The sequence below is a fragment of the Labrus bergylta genome, chromosome 14 (assembly GCF_963930695.1).
Source record: "Labrus bergylta chromosome 14, fLabBer1.1, whole genome shotgun sequence".
NCBI lineage: Eukaryota > Metazoa > Chordata > Actinopteri > Labriformes > Labridae > Labrus > Labrus bergylta.
Genome location: NC_089208.1, coordinates 14227065 through 14239674, shown reverse-complemented (window position 1 = coordinate 14239674; position 12610 = coordinate 14227065). Strand labels below are relative to the sequence as shown.

The 12610-nt window shown below is 40.2% G+C and overlaps 1 protein-coding gene across 1 annotated transcript; it reads left to right on the top strand.

Moving 5' to 3' along the window:
* The first annotated feature begins 3116 nt into the window (after nucleotides 1-3116).
* On the top strand, nucleotides 3117-7051 carry pou4f3 (POU class 4 homeobox 3). The gene is made up of 2 exons (XM_020649446.2): nucleotides 3117-3715; nucleotides 4076-7051. The coding sequence occupies exons 1-2, from the start codon at nucleotides 3464-3466 to the stop codon at nucleotides 5015-5017; spliced, it is 1194 nt and encodes a 397-aa protein (XP_020505102.2). The 5' UTR covers nucleotides 3117-3463; the 3' UTR covers nucleotides 5018-7051.
* The last annotated feature ends 5559 nt before the right edge of the window (nucleotides 7052-12610 follow it).

The window sequence follows — 12610 nt, the reverse complement described above, 5'->3', positions numbered from 1 at the left end:
CCTCACAGACCTGAAGACAGCTGTAGTGTCTGAGAAATGTTGATTTAAGAACAAATAAGTGTTGATGATTACAGAATGTTTTTTTTAAAAGTTGCTACCAAAGGTTATTGTTTGGCATCCACTTATAAATGGCAGAGATGAGAGGCTGAATGAGTGAACAACTGATTGGTCAAAGTAATGAGAACCCTAGATCTCTTCCGTGTTTAAATTGTTGAAACTAACCACAATGAATATTAGCTTTGGCAGTAATCAACATCTATTTACTAGTACATCAGAACTGATGCAGGTAAGTATTTCTGATGTCTACTTATTGAGTCATTTATAGATAATCAGTTCAGTTTCAGTCAATTATTTTTCTCATTGCACAAATTTATGATTTTTTTTATTATCTCAAGACACTTAAAAAAAGAGGAGATAAAAGATCTTAGTCTTTTTTATATTATTTACAGATCCAACATTTATCCACCATGAGCAACAACAATTGAGCAATGAATAAAACATTAAAAGCTAAAGTAGAGTGCCAGTTATAGATGTAAAATGATGTGTAGTATTAGCAGGAATAACAATGTATGATAGAGCTGCTCAACTTCAACTAGAAGATATACTGTTAGAGAATGTCTGCCTCTCAGACCCTGGCTGGTAGATGATTGCAAAGGAGAGGGGCCTGATCACTGCTGGCTCCACTTCCTGTAGTACATTTAGAGACTGTAGGTAAAATGAGTAGGCCTGCATTCTGGGAGCATAATGTTAGCTGTTGCTAGACCAGTGGTTTTAGAATGGTGGTTAATTGGGGCTAGTGTTTGGATATAGGTATGATATAAACTTGTGTTGACATTGTGCAAAAATATGAGCCCGTATGATCAGGTACATTTAACAAGACAGTAGACATGATTCAATAGAATCCACTGTGCCATCTTTCAAAAGAGAACAAGCCAATCATTAATCTGAATCTCATTTTAACACCACTTCTCCCTAAACAAATCCTACCACATCATAAGAGGGACTCCTGACGGTCTGTGTAATTACAGCACACTACGTCTACGACATATTAAAATATCACTGAATAATGCATGACCCTTTCTTTAGGAAGTCAAGTGAAAACAAGTCTGTTTAGTTTAATGTAGAGACCCTCGGCTTTAAGAGATTCCGAAACCTCTGAACAGTGCAATGCTCCTGGCAGATCACCATGGTGGCTTGTTGACTGGTGGGTAGAGGAACCAGCGATGGTAGAAGTGGGTTCTACTTAGGCCAAAAGATGACAATAGGTTTTATAAACTGTAGCATGTAAAACATCATAAATGTACCTAAAGATTTATTTTAAAAAATGCCTTTCTCTGGTTCCAATGGTCTGCCAATACGTATTTAATCAATTATGGGTAAGATAATGGAAAGAAGTGTCTGAAAAGATTCAGTCTTGTTATAATAGTTGAATCCTAATTTTCCAGCATTAATATGGAGAAAAATATTTTACAGCCACTGCCTTGACTCAAATGGTTGATGACTGGCTTAAGGCTATAGAGTCGAGTCGTGTTTTAATGCTTGATTTCTCTGCTGCTTTTGATATAACTGATTATGAGCTAATGTTACTTTGTTTAAAATGTTGTGGTTTTTCTCAAACTACTAATAGCATTTTTACTGATAGAAGGCAATCAGTGTATTTTAATACTTATTTTTTTACTAATTCGAAGTTTTGAAGTTTGGAGTGCTCTTACAGTCTGTAGGAGTGCCTCAAGGAGCTGTCTGGTACACAGTCTTCTAATGATCTTCCTTCAGTATTAAAAAAAGCTATACAGTATTAAAGCGATATTAAATGTATCTAAAACAACCAGTTTAGTTATTAGAAGTAATTGATGTAAAGTTAAACATAAGATTGTTGTATTCACTAATGGTTTTCTTGAGGAATTTCATTCAAGCAAGTCTTTTTAATTTTTGAAAATAATTATTCTTAAGAACAGACAGAAGTTAGGGTTAAGTAGATTTAGAAAAAATTGATACTTGTACATGTAAGACATAACCATCACATTCAAGTAGTTAAGAGATACAGTGCATTCATGATTTTTGATACTGCTAAATATGTAGGCACATGGATCACGCAAGCTTATAATGAAATAATAAGTTATGAAACTGGAAATATATAACTGAGCTATTCAATTTCACTGAAATACACTGACTGAGAAATATAGCAGACAAAGTGGATGAATGTGGGGAAAGAAAAGTGGGCTCATGTGGTGGAGTGTGTGTGCAGTACAGATGGGACAAATATGACAACACTCTCCATAGAACATGCCAGATGCAATCTTCAGAATATGAAAAGCACAGAGATGACAGAGTTGTAAACAATGACCACTAAAATATGAATGATCCTGGCTAACAGCTATTAAGGAGAAGGCTTGGGAAGGGTGATGTGAGGATGAGAAAAGGGACATAATGGTCTCCCCATAGACACAGCTTTCCAACATGTGGCCTTATTTTGAAATGGCACATGACATATAAAGTATACTCCATAGATCAAATAAATCAACCATCCAGTTTGTGATTGGAGATCTTTAAATGTCAAAAAATAAAAATATTCCATCGCTCTATGTTGGTTAATGGAAATGGAAAATCAAGGAATCCGGTTTTTTTTTCTCTCTCTCTCTCTCCGCGTGGGGCTCTTGAAGTTTTCCCCCAACATGCAACAGGCTGACCTGGTGTGAAAAAAAAGACCTTGGGCTGTTTTAATCTGTGTAATGAATGAGAACATGCCAACGTGGTAATGGATGCCTGCCACCATGCTGCTGAATTATTCATCGTCTGGGGAACCAGAGACGCGGCCTGCAGGATCAGATGGACCCCCTGTGTCACCGGCCCGACTCTGCCCGCCCCAGCTCCTCTTTCGGCCCGTTCACAGCAGCATGGTGAGTTCAAACCAGGCGGCCACCTGAGAAGTCTGTAAGCTGTCCGAAGGAAGTGCGTCCAGGGGAGAAGAGGGCAAGACACCTGGGACAAAAAATCTAAAGGCCTCATATATAGAATCAATCTATCTATCTTTGTTCACTAGTGCAACACCACGTTTCGCCTTGTTCGCTGTCCATGGTGCTGAAAAATACTAATGAAATATATGACCAGTGGTTGAATTTTTATTGACTTTTTGAAGCATTTTGGTGAAAAACTACTTCAACAAACCTTCAATTACAGAGTTCTTCTTGAGCAAAATGATGCCATATAGCAACACAATAAAGATATCATCAGTTTGATAAAAAAAAAAAAAAGGAAATTACAGCGATATTAATTTGGTTTGTTTAAGGCTTGCGCGCAAAGGCCAACATTTTGCAACTTGTAAACTGAGCATAGGAGTGGTGGAGCAAGGGAGGAGGAGGCAGTCTGAAAGAAGAGGAGTAGGTGGAGGAGGAGGAGGAGGAGGGGGTGAGGAGGAGGGGGAAGAGGAAGAGGAGAAGAGAGGGATGCCGGGAGGCGCTGCCCCATGTTAACAGCTCACTCTGGTGAAGGAGAGCAGAGGAGCTCTGTGGCTGTCCGTCCGCTTCCCCCCCCCCTCCGGCCGGCCTTTAATGTCAGGGGCCACACTGCTCGCGCGCTGCTTGCAGGGAGGAGGATGATGACCATGAACGGCAAGCAGCATTTCTCCATGCACCCGGCCCTGCACGAGCCGCCAAAGTATCCCGGCCTGCACTCAGGCTCGGAGGGCATGCGCAGAGTCTGTCTGCCCGGCCCGCAGGTACGTTTGAGGTCGGGGTGGGGGGGGAGAGTGGAGGGAAAATATCACACTGGAAAATGTCTGTAAAGTTGATTTGACAGGACTTTGTTCTATCTTCTATCTCCCCCCCATCTCTTCCTTTCTCTCCTGTCTGTGTTCCCCCTCACCCCCTCCCAACACCCCCTCCTCCTCCCTCCTCTCTCATCCACATGTCTATTCGAGCAATGCTCTTGCTTTTCATATTAATTTTTATGACCTGCGCTTTGAGGAGGGTTCTTTCCTCTCCTCGGCGCTGCTTGCCTTTGGAAAATGTTTTTTAGATCCTGAGCTCTGCCTGACAGAATTCCCCACTGACTCCAGTATGCGCACTCTTGCTTGCAGCTGCAGGGCAATATATTCGGAGGCTTTGATGAGAGCCTGCTGGCACGGGCAGAGGCTCTGGCGGCTGCTGACAGCATTGTCTCTCACGGCAAGAGTCACCCGTTCAAACCAGACGTGACTTACCATACCATGAGCAGTGTCCCCTGCACCTCAGCCTCCTCCTCTTCCTCCACCACCGTGCCCATCTCCCACGTCCCCTCCACCATCGCCTCCCACCACCATCACCACCACCACCACCTCGGACAGACCCTGGAGGCCGGGGACCTCCTGGATCATCTCTCCAACAGCCTGGCCGTGACCGGGATGGGGGCTCCGGAGCCACCCGGGATGAACACGTCGGCGCACCACCACCAGCATCCCCATCACCACCTTCAGACCATGGGGCAGCTGCACCAGGCGATGGCCACAATGGCGCACCCTCACTCTCTGTCCGTGCACGGCGGCATGGCGTGCGTCAACGACGTAGAGTCTGATCCGCGTGAACTGGAAGCCTTCGCCGAGCGCTTCAAGCAGAGAAGGATCAAACTCGGAGTGACCCAGGCGGACGTTGGATCTGCTCTCGCCAACCTGAAGATCCCCGGAGTGGGATCTTTGAGCCAGAGCACCATCTGCAGGTTCGAGTCCCTCACCTTGTCCCACAACAACATGATCGCGCTAAAGCCAGTTTTGCAGGCCTGGCTGGAGGAAGCAGAGGCTGCTTACCGGGAGAAAAGCAGTAAGCCGGACATTTTCAACGGGAGCGAGAGGAAACGAAAGCGCACCTCCATCGCCGCGCCGGAGAAGCGCTCTTTGGAAGCCTACTTTGCCATCCAGCCTCGGCCCTCCTCGGAAAAAATCGCGGCTATCGCAGAGAAACTGGACCTGAAAAAGAACGTGGTTCGAGTGTGGTTTTGTAACCAGCGGCAGAAACAGAAACGAATGAAATACTCTGCGGTGCACTGAGTTTCACACATCATCATGAATAAAATAGCCTACTACATTTTTGATCGAGTGATTAATAATAGCCTAAGTAGCCTAACTAACAGGGATTATTAACAGCTCTTCACGTCTCATCTGGGATTACCTGCAAAAGACTTTTACTTTGACATTTTCTGTTCGTGTCACCCACTCCTTGTTGCACTTTTTAGCGATTTTGTTATTAATATCGGACTGATAAATGATTGTGTTATTGATCCGTGAGGAGGCAGATTTTGATGTTGTTGCTCGTGTTTATTGCACACACTAAATATGAACTTTGCACCCTGGCAGTTTGTCACATTCAGGGATATTAACTCACTTTTTAAAATGGAGTTAAAATGGCCTCAATGGTAGGCTGTTTGATTTTCAGTGGTATTATACCAGGCTTTAAGAAGAGAAGGGAATTATGATTTTTTTTTTTTTTAAATCAGGATCAATGTTTATCCTCAACTTCACTGACTCACATTCGAAATTTGTTTTTCATACATTTACAAGGTCGATGATGGAAACTAATTTTCTCTGTTCGTGAAATGTGTGATAGTCATTTACGCACAAATATGAATAATTACGCGTTCACACGGTATGACACACTGAGTCTGTTTATCTTGAATTATTTAGAAAAGGAAATGACACCATCTTATAAAATGAGGCACCTTTGTGTGGCTTTGGCTGCTGCTATATTTTAGTATTTTGCTGTGAACGTGTTTTGGAGTATTACAGGTGAGCTATATTTATTATATAGCGAAGATATATACAGTCTACAGTCCTTAATCACCTTATTTAAGTATTTATTTTTTTCTCACTATAGTTTCACTTGATTCAAATGTGTGAAGTATAAACTTAATAAATTATTGGTAATTTTCTAAAATTTCTCTGAAGCAGCGACTTGATTTGTGTGCTTGAAGCTTCATTTAATTCATTTTGAGCAGCAGAATATATCAATAATGTTTGAAGTTTACGAAATGGGAAATCAAACTGGATCCTGAGCAGCACCATTAGGCGATAAAATATTTGTTTGTTTTCAGAAACTGGCTCACTTGTTTTATTTATAAATCCCAGAACCTCTGCTGGGATTAAATATGTATTGTCATACATGATATAAGCGCCAGAGGAAATAAAAGGCTTCCTTTTTCTCTCTGTAATTTTCACACCGCGAGGTCGCATCACGCGCGACTCTCCACGCGCTTCCCTAATTAATGCTCTTTGAATTATAAATGTCCGCGTGTCACGGGTTGTGTCGTCCTTGCATGGGCTTTGAAATTATTAAGTAATGACGATGCAATATTAATCATATATTGATATAAAACGAAGTAATGTGGAGGAGTTGGGAGGAGAAGTCTGACTGCTGACTCATGGGAAAGACAAACCGGATACACAACAGGTGCATCGAGGAAAAGAGGAAACAAATAGGCTATGTTTTTTTTATTTTTTTTTTCGTTTGACAAAGTAAGTATTTTTTCCTTCAAAATATTTTAGTCATTTTGTTATGTTTAGGGGCGAAAAGTCACGAATGACCGTTTAAGTAAGGCCCTTTCAATGAAGACAGGTGTTTTTGTTAGCCTACTTAAAAACTGAGAAAAAAAGAAGTGTTTCATTATTTTTGCAATTGTTTAAAAAACAAATTACTTAACTGCGTATGACGTTTAACGTTTTTTTTTTGTTTTTTTTTGTCAAACCACCCCAGGGAGAATTTATTTTAATTAGGCCTTGTAGGTGTATTGGTTAAATTGATTATTTCATTATTTCCATAAAAATATCCGCCATGTGTTTGCGCAGAGCAAAGAAATGACAAACATAACGATAGACAGTAGACACGATAAGCTTCCACCAGAATCCTCCATTGAGAGGCTCTAACCCGCGGTTTTGTGATTTTCCCAGAGAGACTTTCAGAGGGTTGTTTCAACACTCGGGAGATCAATACTTTGTAATTAACGGAAACGTTAGTGGCTCTTATTAATATTCTCTTTGATGCTGCAGGATGATTAACACCAGTCTATAATTTATGGCATTAAATTGGCTTCCTATCTTTCTTTTTTTTTGGAAGGCCCCTATCTCATGTGCTTTACATTTTTATTACAATAAATGAAGGAAGTAAACTGTTGTGAAATATTTTACAACCGTCTTGTAAAACTCTTCTTAATTTAAAAAATATATATAATACGCTCTGAGATTGCGCAATTTTCAAACTTGAAAATGAACTCATATCTCTGCGGCGAATGAGGTGTTTGTGACGTGTGAGGTGAAAAAGGGAGCTTCTCCACCGCGTAAATAATTGATCTTTGTAATACCCGTATTGATATCATAACGTGGCTGCTCACTGTGTGGTAAGTTGAGCTGAAGGCGCGCGAGCGTCCACGGCATGTGGTGACTGAGTCTACCTCAATTATTCAGCAGCAGCTCCCAGGTATGTTACATTTTCTCATGCAATAATGGAGGTGTAAAGTCAAAGTTGACTATTATTCTTAACATAAGGCTAAAAGCTCATGGAAACAAAATGCAAATTAAAACTTTAACTTAGGGGTTAAATGTGTCTGACACTTCCAAAATAAAGAAACTGATAAACAATTAAGAAAGAAAGAGATGGAGCGGAAATTTAGAGAAAGAGTGCAGGAGTCTGAGAGAAATAGATACTGTGTGTGTGTGTGTGTGTGTGTGTGTGTGTGTGTGTGTGTGTGTGTGTGTGTGTGTGTGTGTGTGTGTGTGTGTTTGCTTGAGGTGGTTTCATGCAGGGAAAAACATTTTTGACAGAATGAGGATGAAAGCTCTGTTTAATTGCAAAAGAATGCAAGCACATACACATGGTGTCTCACTTTCTCGCTCACTTTAACACACACACACACACACACACACACACAGGACGGCTGTCATCCTCAAGAGCAGAGTGAGGGAATGTTAGGGGAGGGGTGGAAGCCCGAAACACCCCTCACTCAATAATTCATCCACCGCCAGCAGCAACAAATGAGAATGTGACCAGAGCGAAGGAAGACAGCTTCGTCTGCGCTCTCTATTAGTCGCTTTCTATTACCATCAGAAGATTAACCGGCTCAGGACCAACCCACTCTGCTGCTGAGGTCTTAAAACATACCTGAGTGCAACACAGACACACACACACACATGCAAACTCACACACACACACACACACACAGTGGGATTGTGTTACCCTAAGGAAACCTGAGGCAGGGTGAAGGGTGTCTTTTAGAAGGAGATGCTGCCCATTTCTAGCTACTGTTAACTTTTCTGTACACTTCTGATGTGTGAATTACACATTATGTTTGTTTCAAAGCCGATAACGACAAAATGAATCGTGTATGAGCTGGACAATCACCAATTGCACTTTTCTAGTTGTCTACTGCAGAGTGCAGTTTGAATTATTTTAGTTTAACACTGCTAAATACTTCTACTGCAAAACTGGTGTGGACTCTGCTAATTTTATTCTTAATTCAGCAGATTTAGAAATTTTAAACACACAAATATATATATATATATCTAAAAAGCATTGTAAGATGGCTTTAACTACCACACAGTGCAATATAATGCTGCCCATGATGCATATTATAGAAATAACTCAGTGGTAAACATAAACCTGAAAAGAGTAAATTTTGCCTGCAAAGTCTTCACTTTTTAAAGTTAGATCAGACTTACAGGACCTTGAATTGTATACTTTGTAGCTTTGGAATGACAGATCAGTTTGGCCTTTGTTTACTATTTAAGTCTGATTAAAACGAATGATCAAGACCTAATGAAATGAAAGGGGAAAAATCAATCAATTACAATCAATTGGTTAAAGTCCTTCTCACTATTTCTGTTAACCGTGTTCTCAAGAAATGGAACAATATTATAATCCAAACTACAGCACATTTCTTTTTGACTCATGTCAGGAAATGAACTAAATCAATCATTTATTATTAAAAACACTTCACTGTTTTAAAATATCAGCACACAAGATCCCTAATCTGGTGTTTGACTTCACACCAGCTCTGCAGGGAGCAATGAGCCGTTGATGGAGAAACACTGAGAGTCTCAGAGTCTGTGTATGAGGTCAAGTCGTCTGCTAACTAACACACCAATGCATTATGCAGAGACTATTGAGACATGTACACATATGTACAGATGCAAGCACGTATACAAAGAAAAGAAATGCTTTCTGTAGCCAAGTTTAAATTTCAATATTTAATTTGAGTATTTCCGTCACTGCTGAATTTTGTGTTGCAATTACAAAATTACAAAATGAAGATCATGAACTGAAAAGTACATTGAAGAGATTCAGCTAAGAGGTGCAGCAGGGTTCTATATTAGAGACACTCAGTTAAAACTCACTTATAGGCACTTGTTTAATTCATTCAGCGGGCCTGAACAACAGTATTATACACCCCATTCATTATTCAAATCCTCTCCATTATCAAAGTGCCCAGAGAAATAAGATGAACCCAGCCAGAAATAACTCACTGTGGCGTGATTTTTTTTTCTACAAAGCACTTAGCCGGTCGGGTCCAGGTCTGCACACATACTCAGATTAGAGTATATGAACGTATAATCACCACACAGTCTGCTGAACATAATAATCCTCTCCAAGAAATTGTGCTAGTAGTGTAGTGAGACTGAGGACATGAGGAAGAAGGGATGATGAAAGGAGAGGAAGAAAGAAAGAGGAGGATTGTTAGAGGAGGGACAAAAGAAGGAAGAACAGAAGAAGGAAGGAGAAGATTGATCACAGGTGGCAAGAGGACATGGAGGAATAAAGTAAGAAAAATGGAAATGAAAAGTGAAGAGGGTGGAGGTGCAAGAAAGGGAAGAGGGAAGAAAAGACTGAAGAAAATAATCAAAATGACAGGAAAACCTATTATTAAAAAAGAAGGAGAAGGAAAGAAATAAAGAGTTGAAGGAAAGAAGGGCAAAAGACAAAAACAGAAAGAAGAACAGAAAAAGAAATAAATAAGGAAAGAATAAAAGAACGACAAATTGAAAAAAGAAAATAGAAGAAAACTAGGAGGTGAAGTTAGCCTGAAATACAGGAATAAAGAAGGAAAGACAGAAAGAAGGAAAGCAAAATACAAGGAAAGAGGAAAAGAGAGAAAGAGAAAAAAGGGAAGGAGGAAATAAAAGAAAGAGTAAGAAAGAAAGAAAGAAAGAAGGTAAGACAAAAAAATAGAGAAAGAAATAAAGAGATAGAGAAACAAGAGAAAGAAAGTACAAGAAAGAAAGAGAGAAAGAGAGAAAAAGAGAGAAACAGTGAAAGAATGAAAAAGAAAAAGAGAGAGAAGAGAAGTAAAAGTGAAAGACAGAGTAAAAGAGTGAAAGAGAAAGAGTGAAAGAAAGAATCCCTGATGGTTTACATATCTTCACTGTGACTGTCTGGATTCAGTGCTTTTCATTTTCAACCTGATCATGTCAAGGTGAGCGCGTCCCTGCCGGCCTCAAACAGTCTGACATTAAACTCCTGTGACAGCAGGAGCACCCAGAAGACCCTCAGTCAGGAGGAAAAGTATGAGGAGGCAACATCCTGCTGCACAGGCGGACATCATCCAATCCAAACCCATTAAGACCTCCAGTTAACGAGCTCCTATAACTACACCTCTTTTGTATTTGTGCACCATGGAAAATATATATAAATCTCTGATATTGCAGTATGGTATACAGATGGATGCAAACACTTGTATTGTGGACCAATATGGCAGCCTATTGAGATTCTGCAGAAACAAATACCCTTAGAGCGATCTGTTTGTGCTTTCTCTTTGGTAATATTAGGCCATGATGAAACTGCAACAAACAACGCATCAAAATACCTCTCACATTAAAGTACAGAGGTAAGATTTTGCAAACGTCAAGTCAAATGATGAAAGACAAACAAAGACAAATTTACAACATTGAACACAAGCGTATAGCTTTCTGCTCTGTACATTCACGCCTTGAGTGTAAAACATGTAAACAAGGAAGTGAAAAGCAGCTCCATGTTGGCAAACCCCGCCACCCCAAGACCCGTACACTGACTGAGGGCACGTGGGATTATAACAATGGCAGCTCTAACTCTCTCTCTGTCTCTATCTCCACGGGGTTGTGCTTTTGAAGACTGACATGAAAACAGAGCCACACCGCAGTGAGGCCCCTGAAGGAGGTCCCCTGGCAGATGCAGTCACCCGCCCTCCTCCCCCCCGCCTGCTCCCAGTGGCCCCAGGCCCTGAAGATAGCCCCGAGGCTAATCGACCAGGAACGCAATAAAGAAGCAGCCGAGGCAGCCAGTGCTGAGGGTGTACGTTTGTGTGTACAGATCAAGGGGAAGACTATAAGATAATGATATTTATCAAGTTACACTAAATACAAGAAATGAACCAAATCCGTTTTTTGATACATATAAAACGCTTCATGTTTACATGATGTTGGTATGTGAGGAAAGACTGGATCTCCTGCTGTGAGATGGATTCTATAGTTTTTTATGCAGGGTTATACCTGCTGGATCAGAGCAGGTAAAAGAACAAAACAGGAGTAGCCCATAGATTGGTAGACATGTTAAAAACATATATACATATATATTATCCTCCTAATGTGGCAACATTTTACATTTAGTCACACAAATAGTAATATTTTATTTCTGAACTACAAAATATACAGTAACTGTTCAGTTTTTGAGGTTGTAACTGATCACAGAAGTCTTGCAGGGTATTTCTGCAAGAGTGAATAAAATGGGTTCAATGTTTACTTTTGGAGTGGGGCTCCCTTCAGTTAATATGATAAATAAGGTTATGATGAACATTTAAAAGGCAGACATTTGCCAAGGTCAACAGTCCATTCTCCAATGATAGGCAGAAGAGCAAGTGATAACATAATAATTCTACTGTAGTTGATGGTTTGGAGGGTTGGGGTGTGTGTGGTGATCGCTGCACTGCTTAAGGGCACTTCAGCAGAGAAGGGCCCAGTTGTTAGAAAATAAAATTAATATCTAATTAGAGCTATGAGATAGAGTTAAATGGTGAGAACAGGTTGTTAAAAAGAAAAAAAGAAGGTAAAAAAGAAATATTATTAGATTCAATTCAAGAGTTTGATCTGGGTAAAACTTTGGATTGGGAAGGATTATCCTGATCCTTGTAGAGTAATGAATTCACACTGGATAGTAGAAATAATGATTTTTTTTAATTTTTATTATCGGTCATACATAGGCCTAACTAGTTTTTTACAATGCTGTTGATATGATGGACTTTTAAATTTTTTTCGCTGCACTAGTAGATAAAGTAGGCAGACAGGTTTTATGAAAATAATGGATGTTGTCCCCAGAAATAGGGAACTAATAGCTTAAAATATCAAAAAAAAAAAAAAAAAAAAAAAAAAGTTAAAAGCTGCTGTGAAGATCTTTGTGTGGATTTTGTCGCCCACTATAGGGGAAGTGTGATGCAGGAACTGCAATTTGGAGAACTGGAAATTGAGATTTGATCTCCTGTAAACCCCCCTCATCTAAATCAGTTTGATCCAATTCCGTGTAAATTAAGAAAAACTAGACTAAAGTAAGGTGGATGGGAGTTGGAGTAGTTGTTGGAGCGTGCAAATCTGGAATGTGTCTCCTTTCCCATATTTCATTCCCCACTCTCT